The sequence below is a fragment of the Rhinatrema bivittatum genome, chromosome 7 (assembly GCF_901001135.1).
Source record: "Rhinatrema bivittatum chromosome 7, aRhiBiv1.1, whole genome shotgun sequence".
Classification (NCBI taxonomy): domain Eukaryota; kingdom Metazoa; phylum Chordata; class Amphibia; order Gymnophiona; family Rhinatrematidae; genus Rhinatrema; species Rhinatrema bivittatum.
This window is the reverse complement of record NC_042621.1, coordinates 53,752,381-53,768,998: the sequence shown is the minus strand read 5'-3', so window position 1 is coordinate 53,768,998 and position 16,618 is coordinate 53,752,381. Positions and strand designations below refer to the sequence as shown.

The 16,618-nt window shown below is 47.2% G+C and overlaps 1 protein-coding gene across 1 annotated transcript in view; it reads left to right on the top strand.

The window, feature by feature from the left end:
• GPATCH1 (G-patch domain containing 1) overlaps nucleotides 1-16,618 on the top strand; it is a 111,405-nt gene that overhangs the window by 75,617 nt on the left and 19,170 nt on the right. The window contains exons 15-17 of the mRNA XM_029608394.1: nucleotides 1,665-1,831; nucleotides 12,313-12,526; nucleotides 13,626-13,739. Of these exons, the coding sequence (XP_029464254.1) occupies nucleotides 1,665-1,831; nucleotides 12,313-12,526; nucleotides 13,626-13,739 (495 nt within the window). The remainder of the gene's footprint in view (nucleotides 1-1,664; nucleotides 1,832-12,312; nucleotides 12,527-13,625; nucleotides 13,740-16,618) is intronic.

The window sequence follows — 16,618 nt, the reverse complement described above, 5'->3', positions numbered from 1 at the left end:
TCCCACAGAATTCTTCACTTACTAACAGTTGAGATCTTTCATGACACGCAACCACATAGCGGTGGATCTGACTCTTGGTATACCGCCTTTTGAGAATCTCTGCCGTCAAGCTGACAAATCCCATAAACTTATTTCCCAGATTTATACACTATTAAATGTTACCTGTCAACAGGAGCTGTCTCATCTCAAGGCTTGGGAAAAGGATTTACAGGGTGGATGGCTAGTGGAAAGATCTGATTTCTGCTACCCATATAGAAAACGGCTACAAAATGTTATATAGGTGGTATATCACCCCCATTCAATTAAGTCGCATGTATCCGGGCACAACTGACACATGCTGGAAGTTGTGCTCTGCCAAGGGCACGTTCTTTCATCTTTGGTGGACGTGTCCAAAAATTGGGGTATTGTGGCAACAGATTTCACAATGGTTAACACTGGTTCTAGGAGCCTATGTGGATCTTACTCCTGCCTGTGCTCTTCTCAACCGGGAGTGTTCAAACTGTGACTTGACTCAGAACAAATTCATTAAATATGTTGTTACCGCGGCCAGATGGAAAGACCAGGCAGTACCATCTTTACAACATGTACAAGCTAAAGTATTGAATATGCACTCATTGGGGAAAATTACTGCTCATAAACATGGAGCACTTTCTCGCTTCAAACAGGTTTGGTTCAAATATGAGGAGTGGCTATCATCAACAGTGAACTGATAGTAAAGGGAATTGACATTCTTATAGGATGTAACTTGATGTTACTTATGTTCATCTACCCAGAGGCTTAATAATGTTTTCATTCTTACAATACACTCATGTTTCTGTAAAACTTGTTATTGGGGAGGGAGGGGAGGTGGGGTTTTATTGAAAGACAGTTTGTATACAAGGAACAATATCCAGACTAGGTGGTTACAATTTGTTTACTTTGTTTCTAATGGCTCATGCATTTTTCTTATTGGGTATATATAAAGACAAGGAATAAGTTCCTATGAATATTGTGTATAGCCGCCTCTCCCCAGAAATGTTTTGAAGACTTTAATGCACAGTCTATTGACCATTTTGGTATCTTGTTTCATACCATTGGTTCTGGATTATATTGTTGTTTGATACGCAATAAAAATCTACAAATAAAAAAAATGATATTGTCTATGAATGGATTGAGTCATCACATAATCACTTTTCAGAGATATAGTGAAAAAGTGCTAGAAAGATCCCAAGAGTGTCTTATGTATCCAAGCTTCGTTAAGGAAGATAGTAGATTCCTGACTTTCATTCCTTTGTCAGTATTTCTCTCGGTTTGGCATCATTATGCCCTCAGATGTTTAATATCATTCAGCTTCCAAATAAATTTAAAGTGACCATACAACATTAAGGCAAAAAGATTCTGCATGATGGACCTTGTTGCTTGGAGAGTTCAGGGCCTTGGATGTGAGCTGGTGTTAGTTACAAGTAGCTATTCCTCTTTACATTTGCTTGGAAAGTTATCATTGTACTATCACCTACGTGACAAGAATGTAAGATTAGTGCACTCCGTTATTTAAGTATTCATTTCTGTGCCCTGTAATCAGCCTGGTTTTTGTGTTTGTTTGCTTTCACCTGAAAATTAAAAGTATAAGTTATTAAAATATAACCAGCAAGGTTTATCCAGCCTATCTACTTACTCATTCTCAGAGCCCAGGAAGCAGTCACGATGGGATGTGTCTGCTGAAGATAAGAAAAAAGGTTCCATTAGTGAATTTATAACTCTGGCCAGATCCAAGACAGATGTTGAGATGCAACAACCGAGTACATCAGCAGAGAGAGGTGAAAGTAACACGGTGGAGCCACTGGCCATTGAGGTAAAAAATCTTAAAAGGATCCCAAATTATGGCTTTAGATATTAAGGTGATGTCTTCATGATTGCACTGTTCTTATAACTGTTTTGAAATGGCCTTTAGATGTACTTTTAGTTTTCCTGTTGAACAGCCACTGAAGTAGTAGCTTGAAGAGTTTAACAATTAATTTTTAAGTGGTTGATATTCCAAGGGCTTATCCAGCTAACTTTAGAAGGTAGCTGGACAAACCTTGCTGTTTCAAATTCCTCGCCCCCTCTCCCCATCACCTCCACCAATTAACCGGTGAGATTTTTTTCTGGGCAAATCGTAGTCCATACATAAAACGTGGTACTGAAGGAGTTCTCAGAGCAGGCTAAGCTTTGGCCAGCTAGCACTGAATAGCTAACTGGGTAAAACTTGTCGGCCCAAAAGCAGGCTTTAAAGTTAATTGGAGAACTTTGGCTAACTTTAGATTGGATATTTGAACTGAAAAGTTGTCTGGCTAACCTTATCCCAATATTGGCCTCTAAGTGCAGAGTGTCCAACTCTAGTCAGAAGCACAAAAGAGTCCAGTTTTCAGAGTATTCCTAAAGAATATTCATGAAAAGCACTTTGTGCATGACGATTGATTAATTAAACTGAGAATCTGGTTAATTGGTGGGTTTTGGCTGAATGTGGATTGGCTTTGGTCAACCCTGCAGTTTAAAAACTGCAGAATACATTATTTGTACATTTGTTGTAAGAGGTAAGTCCTGAATGCCATTTGATTAGTTCTGTTAAAGAACAGTGTTAGAAAAAGTTCAGTGTAAATTTAATTCCCTGTATGTACCTGGATCAGTCCAGACTCCTGGATTTATGTATCCCTGCCAGCAGATGGAGACAGAGAAAGTTTCACTGACACTGCTTCATAAACCCTAGTGCCACCTGCAGTTCCTCAGTATTTTTCTGTCTCCAGCAGATGGTAGATGGTGCTAAACCTGCAGTTGTGTAGTCTGGGCAGTTTTTATTTTTGAGCCTTCCTCCCGGGGATCTTTTTTGGAATCCTGCGGGGTTCTTCCCTGTCTGGTCGAGGCGGGTAAGCCGGGGGTCGCTGACATTTTTGTGTGCTCGACCTGTGCGCCTGTGTGGTGTAAATCTGGTGGTTCCAGATCTTTCCTCTTCATGAGGTTGCTCTGGCGATTGCAGGCTCTGGTAGTCCCTTTTTTTCTATGAGGCACTCTAATCTTTCTATTTTCAGACCTAGTCTGGTGCCTCAATAATAAAGCTTTATTCAAAAAAAAAAAAAAGGAAAAGAAAAGAAAAGGAAAGATTTTTTTTTTAAGAGCAACAGGCACGGCTTGCTAAGCAGGCGGCTTCCTCCTCCTGTACAGGCTTGATCTCGGAGCAAGCTAAGTTTATTTTTTCTGGCTCATTTTAGTTGCAGGCAGGTGCAGTGGCCAGCGGGTCGGCATGCCGGGCCTGTGGCTCTGCTCGTGTGAGGCTGAGTTGGCCATCTGAGGTCCTCCAGCAGTGAATTGGCATCAGGGCTGTCCTGCAGTCGGGTCGCTCGCAGAGCAGGGCTCTGACCAGGGTCCTGTTCCTTCCTTGTTTAGCACGGGAATGGCAGCTCTTTTGTTTTCTTCGTCGGCAGTTCCCGCGGGGGCGGGGGGGAACAACGTTCTCCCGCACCTGTCCCCGACCTCTTCTGATTCCGGTCTAGATCAGGAGGACGGGGAGGAGGAAGTAAGTCCTAGTTTACTGGTTCCCAGCCCCCTGCGGGGGGGGGAAGACCTGGTGAGGCCTTTTTCTCTGGATTTTGTCCTGCTGCTGCATGGCAAGGCAGCAAGCAGATTGCAGGGCTCAGTTTTCCTGGTCCCTGCCTGCCCAGCGGGTAGTCCTTTGGGGGTCCCCAGGCAGCATAGCTGCAGGCTCAGTTAGGCCTGCAGCTATGCTGCCTGGGGACCCCCAAAGGGTCTTGCCCTCCGGTCCCCGGATCTACTGGTCAACCAGGACATTCTGATCAGGGGTCTCCCTGAGGTCCATAGGAACCTCAAGCGTGTCATCTAACTCCTCCTGTCCCAATGCGCTCAGTGCGAGGAGGCCCTGGGAGATCCAGCCCAGGGCCAGGCCCACCCAGGGCCGAGTAATAGCTCCTCAGTGGGTACCCCAGACCTAGCAAATCCCAGCGGGACACCCCTGCAGACAGGGACCCCCAGGGACCCAGCGCCGCTTGGCTTGGATCCAGCGTCTATCTCATGGGTGGAGTCCTTTGTTCACATGCAAACGGAACCTCTGGCTGATCTTAGCAGCAAACGGAACCTCTGGACTGATCTTAGCAGCAAAAAAAGAGCTAGATCTAACCCTACAGAACACCAAACTTACTTCCAAACTCGAATGCGCTCTATTCAACTCTAAACAGCTCCAGATCTGCCTAATTTACACTCCCCCTGGTCTTCTAGAATCAGACCCTTCTCTCCTTGTAGAGCTCATTGCCAAATATATCAAATCCGACACCCCAGCCATCGTCATGGGAGATTTTAACCTCCACATTGATGTGACCCTCCCACTCCACCAACTGTGAAGCGCTGCTTTATTCCCTCAAGGCCATGGGCTTCACACAGATTGTTAACAGTTCCACTCACAAAGCTGGCCATACATTTGATCTAATATTCATAAACTCAGGCCTTTCACAAACCTCCCCGCCTCATTGCTCCCCAATCCCATGGTCAGACCACCGGATGATCACAACTGAATTATTCATAAAAAAAAACCCAGCTCCCTCCTTCTCCAAAACTACAATCCATTACAGGAAATCCTGCTCTTTGGATGACCTCAGGTCCCAGCTATCGATAGAACTTGTCAACCTTGATCTCTCTGACGCAGATGCAGCCTTCGCCTCTTGGTACAACATCACAAACAAGGTAGTAGATAAACTAAAGAATTAGACCCTTCCATCATGAACAAAAAACCTTGGTTTACACAGGAATTGAAAAAAATCAAACAAGAACTAAGACGCAAAGAACACTTATGGCGAAAGAGACCCTCCACTTCTACGCTAACTGAGTATAAATCCTTCATGCATTGCTACAGAAACATCATCCTTCGTACAAAAAGAGACTATTATGCCAGCAAAATTCACAATTTCTTTTTTGACGCCAAAACACTGTTCTCCTACGTCACAGAGCTCACGAAACCTAACTCTCCAGTCATCCCCGACAACCAAGCCCAATCTAGGTGCTCAGAACTCGCACAATTCTTTGATAATAAAATCCTTAAACTATTAGCCCCACTGGCATCCTCAAACACAGGACCACCTTCACCCTACGGACTCCATTCCCTCTAAATTACTGCTCACCATCCCAGAAACTATCTCCAAGCCTCTAGCAAAGATTATCAACTGCTCTCTAACACAAGGATCAGTACCAGACGCACTGAAACTCGCTACCCTCAAACCACTACTCAAGAAACCCAACCTGAACCCCATGGACACGGCCAATTTTCGCCCCATTGCTAACTTGCCTTTTGTCGCCAAACTCTTGGAGAAAATAGTGAACAAACAACTCACGGAATACCTAGAGGAACATAAGATTCTAGCTCCTGCCCAATTCGGTTTCCGCAAATCTCTCAACACAGAATCCCTCCTAATCTCTCTGACGGACAGAATCCTTACAGGTCTTGAAAAAAAGACCCCTTACCTGTTGGCATTACTTGATATATCCGCAGCTTTCGATACGGTGAAGCACTCCATCCTCATTAACCGCCTCTCAGACATCGGTATATCAGGAACAGCCCTGGACTGGTTCAAGTCATTCCTCGACAATAGGAAATTCAAGGTTAGAATAAGCAACAAAGACTCGCATCCTGTCAAAGCCACATTCGGAGTCCCTCAAGGATCCTCTCTCTCCCCCACTTTATTTAACATCTACCTTCTCCCCCTCTGTCAACTTCTCACAAATCTAAAGGTTACTCATTTTATTTACGCTGACGATGTCCAGATCCTGATACCAGTCACAGAATCAATCTCTAAAACGTTCAACGTATGGAACAGCTGCCTACAGTCTATAAACACCCTCCTCACCAGCCTTAACTTAGTACTCAATACCTCAAAAACTGAACTTTTGCTCATCACTCAAGAGGACAATGTTCAGGTGATTCCAACCTCCCCTCATCCCTAATGACCTCCATCACTCATGTAAGAGACCTCGGAGTAACTATAGACAACCTGCTGAATTTAAAAAAATTCGTCAATAACACAACAAAAGAATGTTTTCCTAAACTACATATTCTAAAAAATTTGAAACCTCTCCTTCATCTTCAAGATTTCCATACAGTTCTCCAAGCTATCTTATTTTCAAAAATAGATTACTGCAATTCCCTTCTAATCGGCCTTCCAGCTATCACTACCAAACCACTTCAAATGCTACAGAATTCCGCAGCCAGGATCTTAACCAACACCAGCAGAGGAGAACACATCACTCCTATTCTTATGAACTTACATTGGCTCCCCATTAAATTTAGAATTCTGTATAAAGTGCTAACCATGATCTACAAATCTATTCACTCCCAAACCTCGCTCGAATTAAATTGCCCTCTTCGACATCGCTCAGCATCCAGACCAATTAGAACATTGTACCTAGGTACCCTGTATGTACCCTCTGCAAAGTCATCACTAAAGAAACATGCCTTCTCGATAGCCGGCCCCATGCACTGGAACACTCTCCCCCCGGAACTTCGCCTGGAACCCTGTCTGCGAATGTTCAAGAAAAAGCTGAAAACTTGGCTTTTCACAAGAGCCTTTACTTAAAGTCTTTACTACCTAATACTACAGCATTGACTGTTACCCGTATTTATGCACTTATTACCTCATTGAACTAGATCACCCCCAGATCTAAGGTAGCAGGTTAGAACGGCTGGGGCAAAGGCCCAAATATCTACGTGTTCCAGATGATACCATTTATACTCTTTATACTCTGTGGTTGAGTTGATACTAGGCTTGTTCTTATGTTTGGATGTTATGCCTTCTTGAGGTTCTCTTTAATCCTTATTATGTATTCATGTTCAGTGTATTCATTCATTTTGTTTGCTGTAATTTCCAATTTTTGGTTCTCTGTAAACAGAAGCGATATGTACCAGTACATGATCTTCGGTATATAAAAGCCTTTAAATAAATAAAATAAATAAATTGTCCGCCAGAAGACCTGTATGGCCCAGGCCCCTTGAGGCCTAGACAAAGATTTCCACCACCCAGAAGCCCCACCTACGGGGATACGGACTACTCTGAAGAGGAAGCAGAGCCCCTAGAAGAGGGGAAACTCCCCCCGGTGACAGAGCCTCACCGAACCATGAGATGCTTCTTCACCAAGGACGAACTCCCTGACCTGGTCACTCACAGCCTGAAGGAGCTCGCTATCCCGGGCCCAGGTGCTTCGGGGGAGCCTAAGCCGAATCCCCTGCTAGAGGGCCTCCGCCAGACCTCTCGACATTTCCCTCTGTTACAAGCCGTCCAGCAGCTAATTGACCTGGAATAGAGTGCTCCAGAGTCCTCATGCAAAGGGGAGACGAGCTATGGCAGCCATGTACCCCCTGGACCCGGCGGCCAAAGACCTCCTGACATGCCCAAAAGTTGATGCCATGGTCTGCGCGGTCTCGAAGCACACTACTATCCCCGTGGAGGGAGGAGCAGCGCTCAAAGATGCACATGACTGGCGTCTGGAATCCATCCTTAAACAGTCTTTTAACGTAGCCGCTATGTCCCTACAAATAGCGGCCTGCTGCACCGTAGTGACACGTGCCTGCTTATCTCAGACCAGGAGCAACACCCCTGGAGAAGTCATGGAACCAGCAGTATCATTCCTTACGGACTCTGCTTCCGATCTGGTGCGTACTGCGGCCAGAGGAGTGTCATCTGCGGTGGCTGCCAGGAGACAATTCTGGCTCAGAAGCTGGTCAGCCGACGCATCTTCCAAAACTCGCCTCACAATGATGCCCTTCAAAGGATCCCTCCTGTTCGGCAGGGAGCTAGAGAAACTGGCCGACAAATGGGGCGAGTCCCCATTGCTGTGCTTACCGGAGGATAGGATTAAGAGAAACCAGCGACCCTTACCCCGATCTTCCAGGGGCAGAAGCTCTCAGCGCTTCAATCCATACAGAAGCAGCTATCAAGCGCCCCAACCTATGGGCAGGAACCAGTCCTTTCAGAACAAGCACAACAAGAGGGGAACCAGCTCGGGTGCAGGCCCCAGCCGTACCCCACAATGAGATTCAGCCAACCCATCCAAGGAAAGAAGCCATAGGGGGCAGACTAGCCCTATTCTACCACAGATGGGTCAAGATAACTTCGGACAAGTGGGTCCTAGCCATCATTCGGGAGGGGTACTACCTGGATTTCCTGTGAACCCCTCCGGACAAGTTCGTGGAATCCCCCTGCCACGACCCCTCCAAGAGGGCGTCAGTGGAAGCTACACTGACCAAACTACTGGCCCTCGACACCATCAACCCAGTGCCTCCACAAGAAATAAATACTGGGCATTATTCCATTTATTTTATCGTCCCCAAGAAAGAGGGGACGTTCAGGCCCATTCTGGACCTCAAGTCACTCAACCACCTAAGGATTCCCCGCTTCCACATGGAAACCTTATGCTCCGTAATAAGGGCGATACAACCGGGAGAGTTCCTCACATCCCTGGATCTTTCGGAGGCCTACCTACACATCCCAATTCATCAGGAACACCAGCGCTATCTATGCTTCAAAATCCTGGACCGTCACTACCAGTTCCGGGCAATACCCTTTGGGTTAGCCACAGCATCCCGGACATTCACCAAGATCATAGTGGTGGTGGCGGCAACACTGAGGAAGGAAGGAGTCCTCGTACATCCTTACCTAGATGACTAGCTGATCAGGGCAAAATCCCCAGAGGAAAGCCACCAAGCAACCAACAGAGTCAAAACTCTACTGGAGAGCCTAGGTTGGGTGGTAAACACAAACAAAAGTTATCTACAGTCCTCACAGTCTCTAGAATACCTAGGAGTCCGATTTGACACCAAAGAAGACAAGGTCAGCCTGACCCCCACAAGGAGATCAAAACTGTGGAACCGGTTACAATTCCTATTGAGCGAACCTCGTCCCACTGCATGGGATTACCTGCAAGTCCTCGGTCTAATGGCATCCACACTGGAAGCAGTGCCATGGGTGCGAGCTCACATGAGACCCCTGCAGCGCTCACTTCTATCATGGTGGAATCCACTGTGTCAGAATTATGCCGTACGTCTATCACGGGTAAAGTCCGGACCCAGCTACGGTGGTGGTTGCAGGTCAGCCACCTGAGCCGAGGAACAAGGTTATCCTCCCCAACCTGGACCCTGCTCACCACAGATGCCAGCCTATGAGGATGGGGAGCACTGCGAGGAGTTAACCGCCCAAGGACGGTGGAACGCAGAAGAGGCGGAATGGAACATCAACTGCCTAGAAGCACGGGCAGTCAGACTAGCCTGTCTACGATTCGCTCCCAGACTCCAAGACAAAGCGGTCAGGGTAATGTCGGACAATGCCACAACAGTAGCCTACATCAGCAGGCAGGGGGGAACCAGAAGCCAGCAGGTGTCTCTGGAAATAAACCCCCTAATGGTGTGGGCGCAAGTAAACCTCCAGGAGATCTCGGCCGTCCACATTGCCGGGAAAGACAATATCACGGCGGACTACCTCAGCAGGGAAAGTCTAGACCCAGGAGAATGGAAGCTTTCGTCCGCAGCATTCCAACTGATAGTGAACCGGTGGGGGAACCGGACATGGACCTGCTGGCAAACAGGTCCAACGCCCAAGTTCCCAGGTACTTCAGCCGCAGGCGGGAACCTCAGCCCCAGGGGAATGATGCCCTGGTACAGACCTGGCCACAGGGGACCCTATTATGCGCCTTCCCGCCGTGGCCCCTATTGGGTGCAATCATTCACAAGATACAATTACACAGGGGACTAGTTCTTCTAATGGCCCCGGACTGGCCAAGAAGACCGTGGTACGCAGATATGAGAAGACTACTGGCAGGGAACCCCCTACCACTGGCACCACACAGAGACCTGCTCCAACAAGGTCTGATCCTCCACGAGGATCCAGCTCAATTCTCTCTTACGGCCTGGCATTGAGAGGGCTCGCCTGAGAAAGAGCGGATACTCTGGGGCTGTAATCGACACCCTACTCCGAGCACGCAAGTTCTCCACATCTTTAATGTACATAAGGATTTTGAGAGTATTTGAAGCCTGGTGCGAAGACCACAACATCAAGCCACGCTCAAGTAAAGTTCCCATGATCCTAGAATTCTTATAGTACGGGCGACAGAAGGGGCTGTCCCTCAACTCCATCAGCGTACAGGTGGCCACATTGTCATGCTACGTCTCCAAGAGCGAGGGCGACAGCATAGCTTCTCACCCGGACATGTCACGCTTCCTGAAAGGAGTCAAGCACATACGCCCACCACTAAAGTGGCCGGTACCTCTTTGGAATCTCAACCTGGTCCTGGATTTTCTAGCAGGAACCTCTTTCAGGCCCCTCTGAGAGCTGTCCCTCCACCTGTTAATGTTAAAGACAGCATTCCTGCTGGCGATTTGTTCAGCCCGCCGCATTTCAGAACTACAAGCACTGTCCTGCCGTGAACCGTTCCTCAGGCTCACTCCGGGAGCCATACAGCTACGTACGGTCTCTTCATTTCTTCCCAAAGTGGTATCACACTTCCATCTTAACCAAACCATCTCGCTACCATCGCCGGATGACTTGAAGAATTCGGAAGAAGCTCGAAGTCTACGTCACCTCAACATCGGCAGATTTCTATCCAGATACCTGGAAATGTCGGAACCCGTACGAAAAACGGACCACCTTTTCGTCCTTCACAGCGGGAAGAGACAAGGGGAAGCGGCCTCGCGGGCAACCATAGCCTGCTGGATCAAGGAAGTCATCAAGGCAGCCTACGTAGAAGCATGCAAACCACCGCCTCTACAAGTCAAGGTGCATTCTACCAGAGCCCAGGCAGTATCCTGGGCAGAAACTAGAATACTGTCACCCGCCGAGATTTGCAAGGCGGCGACATGGTCCTCCATGCACACCTTCTCCAGATTTTACCGCCTGTATGTTCAGGCTCGAGAGGACATGGCATTTGCAAGGGCAGTACTAAGTGGGTCACGGGCAGCCTCCCACCCGGTTCGGGAGTAGCTTTTATACATCCCATTGGTCCTGAGTCCATCTGCTACACGCTAGGAAATGGAGAAATTACTTACCTGATAATTTTGTTTTCCTTAGTTTAGACAGATGGACTCAGCATCCCACCCTTGGCTGCCGTTACACATGGAATTCGAATGATCAAGGGTAAGCCATGTCTTCACTCACTTAGGATTACCACCCTGCCGGGTGTCGACGCTTTCCGGTTGAGTACACTGGCGGTCGCCAACTATAGCCAGATTCAACCAGTTCAAGTTAATCCAGTTAATCAAGTTATAAAGTTAACCAAGTTGTGAAGTTATCCAAGTTAATCAAATTAGTCTGTCATACATATATCCACAATGCTTTTCGAGGAGAATACTGAAGAGCTGCACTTCCTGCAGGGGTATATGTACTAGAGGCTGACGTCAGATTGAAATCTGATCCGTCTCCAACTGCTATCAGGAGTACACTATACCAATTGGTCCTGAGTCCATCTGTCTACACTAAGGAAAACGAAATTATCAGGTAAGTAATTTCACCATTTCAGTCTGTTTTACTGTATGATTTTAAAATAGCACAAGAGGAAGGCAAAAAACCCACATAATCACAAATAAATAGTCCAAATGGATAAGGTAGGAAATAAACAAATAAGCCCATACTAAATGCTGATGATAATTCTTCATAGGAAGAACTAATCTGTGTATGTGTTTATTTCTTACCTTATACATTAGGACTATTTGTATGTGATTGGGCCAAAACTGGGCTAATTTTATAAGATTTGATTTTTTTTTTAACTTTTGAAAAGGGAAAAAAACAACTGCAACATTTTGCTCTGGTTTGTTAAATACAGATAGTTTGGGCAAGTGTTTTAGGGTTTTATTTTGTTTATTTTGCTTGCTTTATTTATTTTTAATGTGGAAAGTATTTTCCCTACTGGAAGTTCAGGAAACTAAATCCTTGGGTAAAATTTAAGTTGGTCTTTTCAAAACTGTGCAAATGAAATGACTTCCAGGCTTCTTGGACTTTTGCCCAAAGTTTAAAACTGACCCTAAATTACCAAGCAAATTAATTTTTGATTGGATTGAAAGTGAACGTCTTTCATTTTGTTTAAGCCAATGAAAAGGCACAGGTTGGAGTTGAGCATGGGGAAAAATTATCCTGGAGCAGCAAATCAAAGTTGTGCTGTTTTGTCATTGATAGTTTAAATGGTTCTTGTAGTATGATTGTTCTTTCTGTTATTTGCTGGAAATAGCAGAAAATGTTTGTAGTTAGTGTTGAGATTTTGATGTACTATTTTTGGAAGCAGTGCTGACCCATGTAATTTCAATGCTGTTGTGCACAGGCAGTTGGCGAGAGCACAGATCATAACGAGGGAGAAGAAAGTAGACCTCCAATGGATCTGTTCAAAGCTATTTTCGCCAATTCTTCAGACGAAAAGTCGTCATCCTCTGAAGACAGTGAGGAGGAGGAGGAGAATCGGACCATGCAGACTGATGCAAAAAGTCCAGAACCTTTGGCAGGACCAACACCAGACACCATCACTTCTGATGTACAAGGTACATAGGAGCTGGAGTTCACAAAAAAAGAAAACATTCCCACTAAAAGTTGCCCCATTGAGAGACATCTTGAATGGTAACAGTAAAGTAAAAGCAGAGGAGATGACAGGAAGTCTTTGATTTAGATATACTTCACTTTTTCATCAGTTTTTAAATCCCTTAAATCGGAAGTTTTTGTGGGCCATTATCAAGGAATCATTGTCTTGGTTTTGCCCAAGTGATGAAAAAACATTTATGCAACATCTGGCAGAGGAAAATCAGTACTAGGGCAATGTTGAAACTGTGCACAGAAGTGCAAGTTCTGCGGGTAGTTTTTGCCCGCAGACTTTTCATCAATTTTCAAAGGGAAGACTTTCCTTTTTAAAAATTGGGTTCGAAATAGGCCTGCACCTGTTATTATCATTAGCAGGTCCCATACTATGGAACTCCATGCCCTTGGAGTTAAGATTACAAAGAGAAAACAAAACATTTAGGAAAAACCTAAAAACCTGGCTCTTTAAACAAGCTTTTCAAAAAGAGAAGGGAGAATGAAACCAGGGAAGTGCATGGTACGGACAAGAAACACCCAACCACACAACAGTAATCACTAAGTGTGTAGTTTTTAAGTGAACTCTGCAGTAAAGGATAAAGCTACAATTAGAGAATGAGTCCTGGACTCAAACTGCTATAGAATTGAACTAGACATGTTTTTTCAACCTCATTTAATAATTAATCTTGCTTAAAAACTGTTACCGAACCGTATGGCACCCATGTAAAATGTAAGATTACAATAGCATTACTTTATGTGCCTTTATGTAAACCGTTGTGATGGTACCCACCTTAACGACGGTATAGAAAAAGATTTAAATAAATTTGGCACATTTTCCAGTGAACTTAACACGCTAACCCCTTCCCTACTTCACCCCTAGGAACACCTGTTTCTGTTCGTACTGGTATTGAAGGTGTGCTTTTGCATGCAATTTTCAAAGAGCCCATTCACACACGTAAAACACAGTTTTACCTATGGAAATAGCTTTTTGAAAACTGTCCTAATGTGCATCTGAAATGCTGAAGGTGAGCCAGGAGCTCTCAGATCTGTTTTTATTTTGTTTGTTTTAAGAGCCTAAGACTGCTGAAAATGAACTGGTTCTTCCTGTGCCACCTCCTGTAATGCAAGCTCAGGAGTCGGAGTCGGAAGAGTTTGGACCTAAGCTGCCTCCGCTCTTCTCTTCTGGTACAGTGACAGCCTATCAAAGGCTCTTTTCCTCAGAAAATTCTGGTTTCTTGTTTTGTTTTTTTTGTCGTATATTTTTACTTTACAGTTTAGGCTGTAGGAGAGTGCTTCACTAAATATGATGCACATCTTGAATACTGGTTTTAACAGGCTATTTGCTTTATTTGAATGTAGCATTTAAAATGTACTGAACAGGATGTTCCTGAACATACCTAGATCAGTCCAGACAAGCGGGTTTTATTCATCCTTACCAGCAGATGGAAGTAGAGAACAAAACTTTGGGCACTGCTACATATACGAGAGTGCCACCTGCAGTCCCTCAGTATTTCTCTGACTCCAGCAGATGGTAGAGATGCAAACCTGTATTCCTGACTGACTAGATATATTGAGGAAAATTGCTCCCCGAGGTGACAGGCTCCTGAAGAAGGGTCGCCCCTCGGGTGGAGCCGGGCGAACTGAGGGGGGAGGGGGGGTTGGATGCCCCTGACCAGCTTCAGCCCGCAACCCCAGGACCACTGACAGCCGGTTTCCTCGGTGGGATCGAAGCCCCTCCCCCGGACCAGGAACAGGGAAGTACCCTTAGTCTTTTTTGGGGATTACTTTCCTGAGTGCCTGGACCTTTAAGTATTTGTGTAAAAAAAACAAAACAAAAAACCCTGCAGCAGTATGCGTTGCAACAGCAGCAGCTAGCAGGCAGACTGAGCTGTCGGGCAGACAGTCACCTCGGCGGGATCGTCGAGTGCAGGCCTCACAGTAAATGGGCGGATCGGGAGAGTCTTCGAAGGTGAGTGGTTCCGGTCAGGCGAAATTTCCTCCGGTGGGGGCTGGCTGGCCTGCCGATCGAGCCATGCGATTTTTCAGCAGCGGCAGCCTGCGCGCCGGCAGGAATTTCTTGAGGCAGTGCGCCCTCTTCAGATTTTATCAGCTGCCGCATGGTGCGCCCCTCCCCCCGCATTCTGGGCCGCGTGGCAACGTGGTCGGCAGGAAACTTGCTTGCTTTTGCATTCATTTTTGGGTTGCTGAGTTGCCATGATGGACAGGCAGCTCAGGGAGACCTGCAGGGCCTGTGGGAGCCCGTTAGTCTGCTGAGTGACCTCCTCCTCTGCACGGAGTGTGCTGGAGGGGGGGGAGGGGGGGAGGGGGTCCAAGAGGCAATCATAGCTTCGGAGCCATTCACGGACCGCGGCGGTGGTGCTTGCGGCGCAGGAGGGAGTGGCTATGGCTGCAGAGGCGGAGCTGGATAGGGGGGTTTCTCCCCACGGGGTTCCTGCCGCTCCTGTCCCCCATGGTTTGACCAAAGGTGAAAGGCCTGGATGTCTCTGGTCCTAGCAGCCCCAAACGCCCTTCGAGGGCCCCTGAGGGGTTTTTTCCCGAATTTGTACTTTTGCTGCACGAGGCCTTCCTGGTTAGGCAGGTAGGTAAGTGCGGTGCCACAGAAAGGTCAGCGGACTCGGCAAAGCGGGGGAAGGTTCCCCTTAAAGGCGCTGCGGGATTGTGAATCCCGCCTCCCGAGGGACGTCTAGCTCGCTTGGAATCAGCCTCAGAAGACTCGGACGAGTCTCAGGAGGAGGAGGAGGTTTCCTCGGATGCCGATCGGGATGGGGTCCCGATTGGGGGTCCCCCTCTGGACCCAGGAGACTCTAAAACGTAATAGGGGACTTTGGAGGCTGAAGGAGATGATCCGTGGGTGATCCGTCTTTTCAAAAGAGAGGAGCTTTGCCCGCTTATACCTCAGGTGTTAGAGGAGTTGGGGATTAAGCTCACCCTGGAGGATTCAGATGCTGAAGGGGTTAATCCGGTTCTGGATGGGCTACGGAGACCCCCCCAGTGCTTTCCCAATTTCGAAGAAGATCCAGAAGTTGATCAACAGAGAGTGGGATTCTCCCGACTCGGGTCTGCGAGTTGGCAGGGCGATGTCCAAGTTTTATCCGCTTCTGCAGGAACATTTGGATGTTCTCAAGGTCCCGAAGGTGGATGCGGCAGTTTCAGCATTCACTAAGAAGACGACTATCTCGGTTGCTGGAACTTCTGCTCTGAAGGATGTTCAGGATCGGAAGTTGGAAGTGCATCTCAAGCGAGCGTTTGAGGTTCTGGGGCTCAGCCTATGAGCGGTGGTATGTGCAAATCTGATGCAGTAGGCCAGTTTGTGTTGGATCCAGAAGGCGCAGGAGCAGTCGGCCTCTGGGACGCTTTCTCCAGTCCAGGTGGCCCGCCTGGAGGCAGGAGTTGCCTATGGCATGGATGCCTTGTATGACCTGGTGAGAACCACGGCCCATGCTATGGTGTCGGTGGCAGCGGCCAGACGACACTTGTGGCTATGTAACTGGTCAACAGACCTGTTGTGTCAAAATCGCAGCTCTGTAATCTGCTGTTTGGTGAGGATCTCGATAGTCTGATGAAGTCGCTGGGAGAGATGAAAGGCAATAGGCTGCCAGAGGATCGAAAGTCTGACCGGAAACCTTTCTCCTCTCGGCCTCTCTTTCAGGAGTCGAGGCGTTTTTGTCAGACGAGGTCCTTGGGGGCCTTGGCCCCAAGAAAGTCCTCGCACAGGCAACAGTCTTTTCGGGGGTCTAGAATGTCATCTAGAGGCGGATCCACCCAGGGAGTGGGTGGCAATAAGTTCTCACAATGAGATCCGGCAGGTCCACTCCTCGTCTCTGGTAATTGGGGGCAGGCTGGCCCGGTTCTACGAGGAGTGGACCAAGATAACCTCCGACCGGTGGGTCTTGAGCATGGTGAGGGATGGCTACACCTTAGAAATTTTCTCGTCCTCTGCGGTCGGTTTTTCTGAAGTCGCGTTGTCTTTCCCGAAGCAAGCGGGCAGCGGTCCAGGAGACGCTTCAGCAGTTGTTAAGTTTGGAAGCGGTTGTGCCGGTACC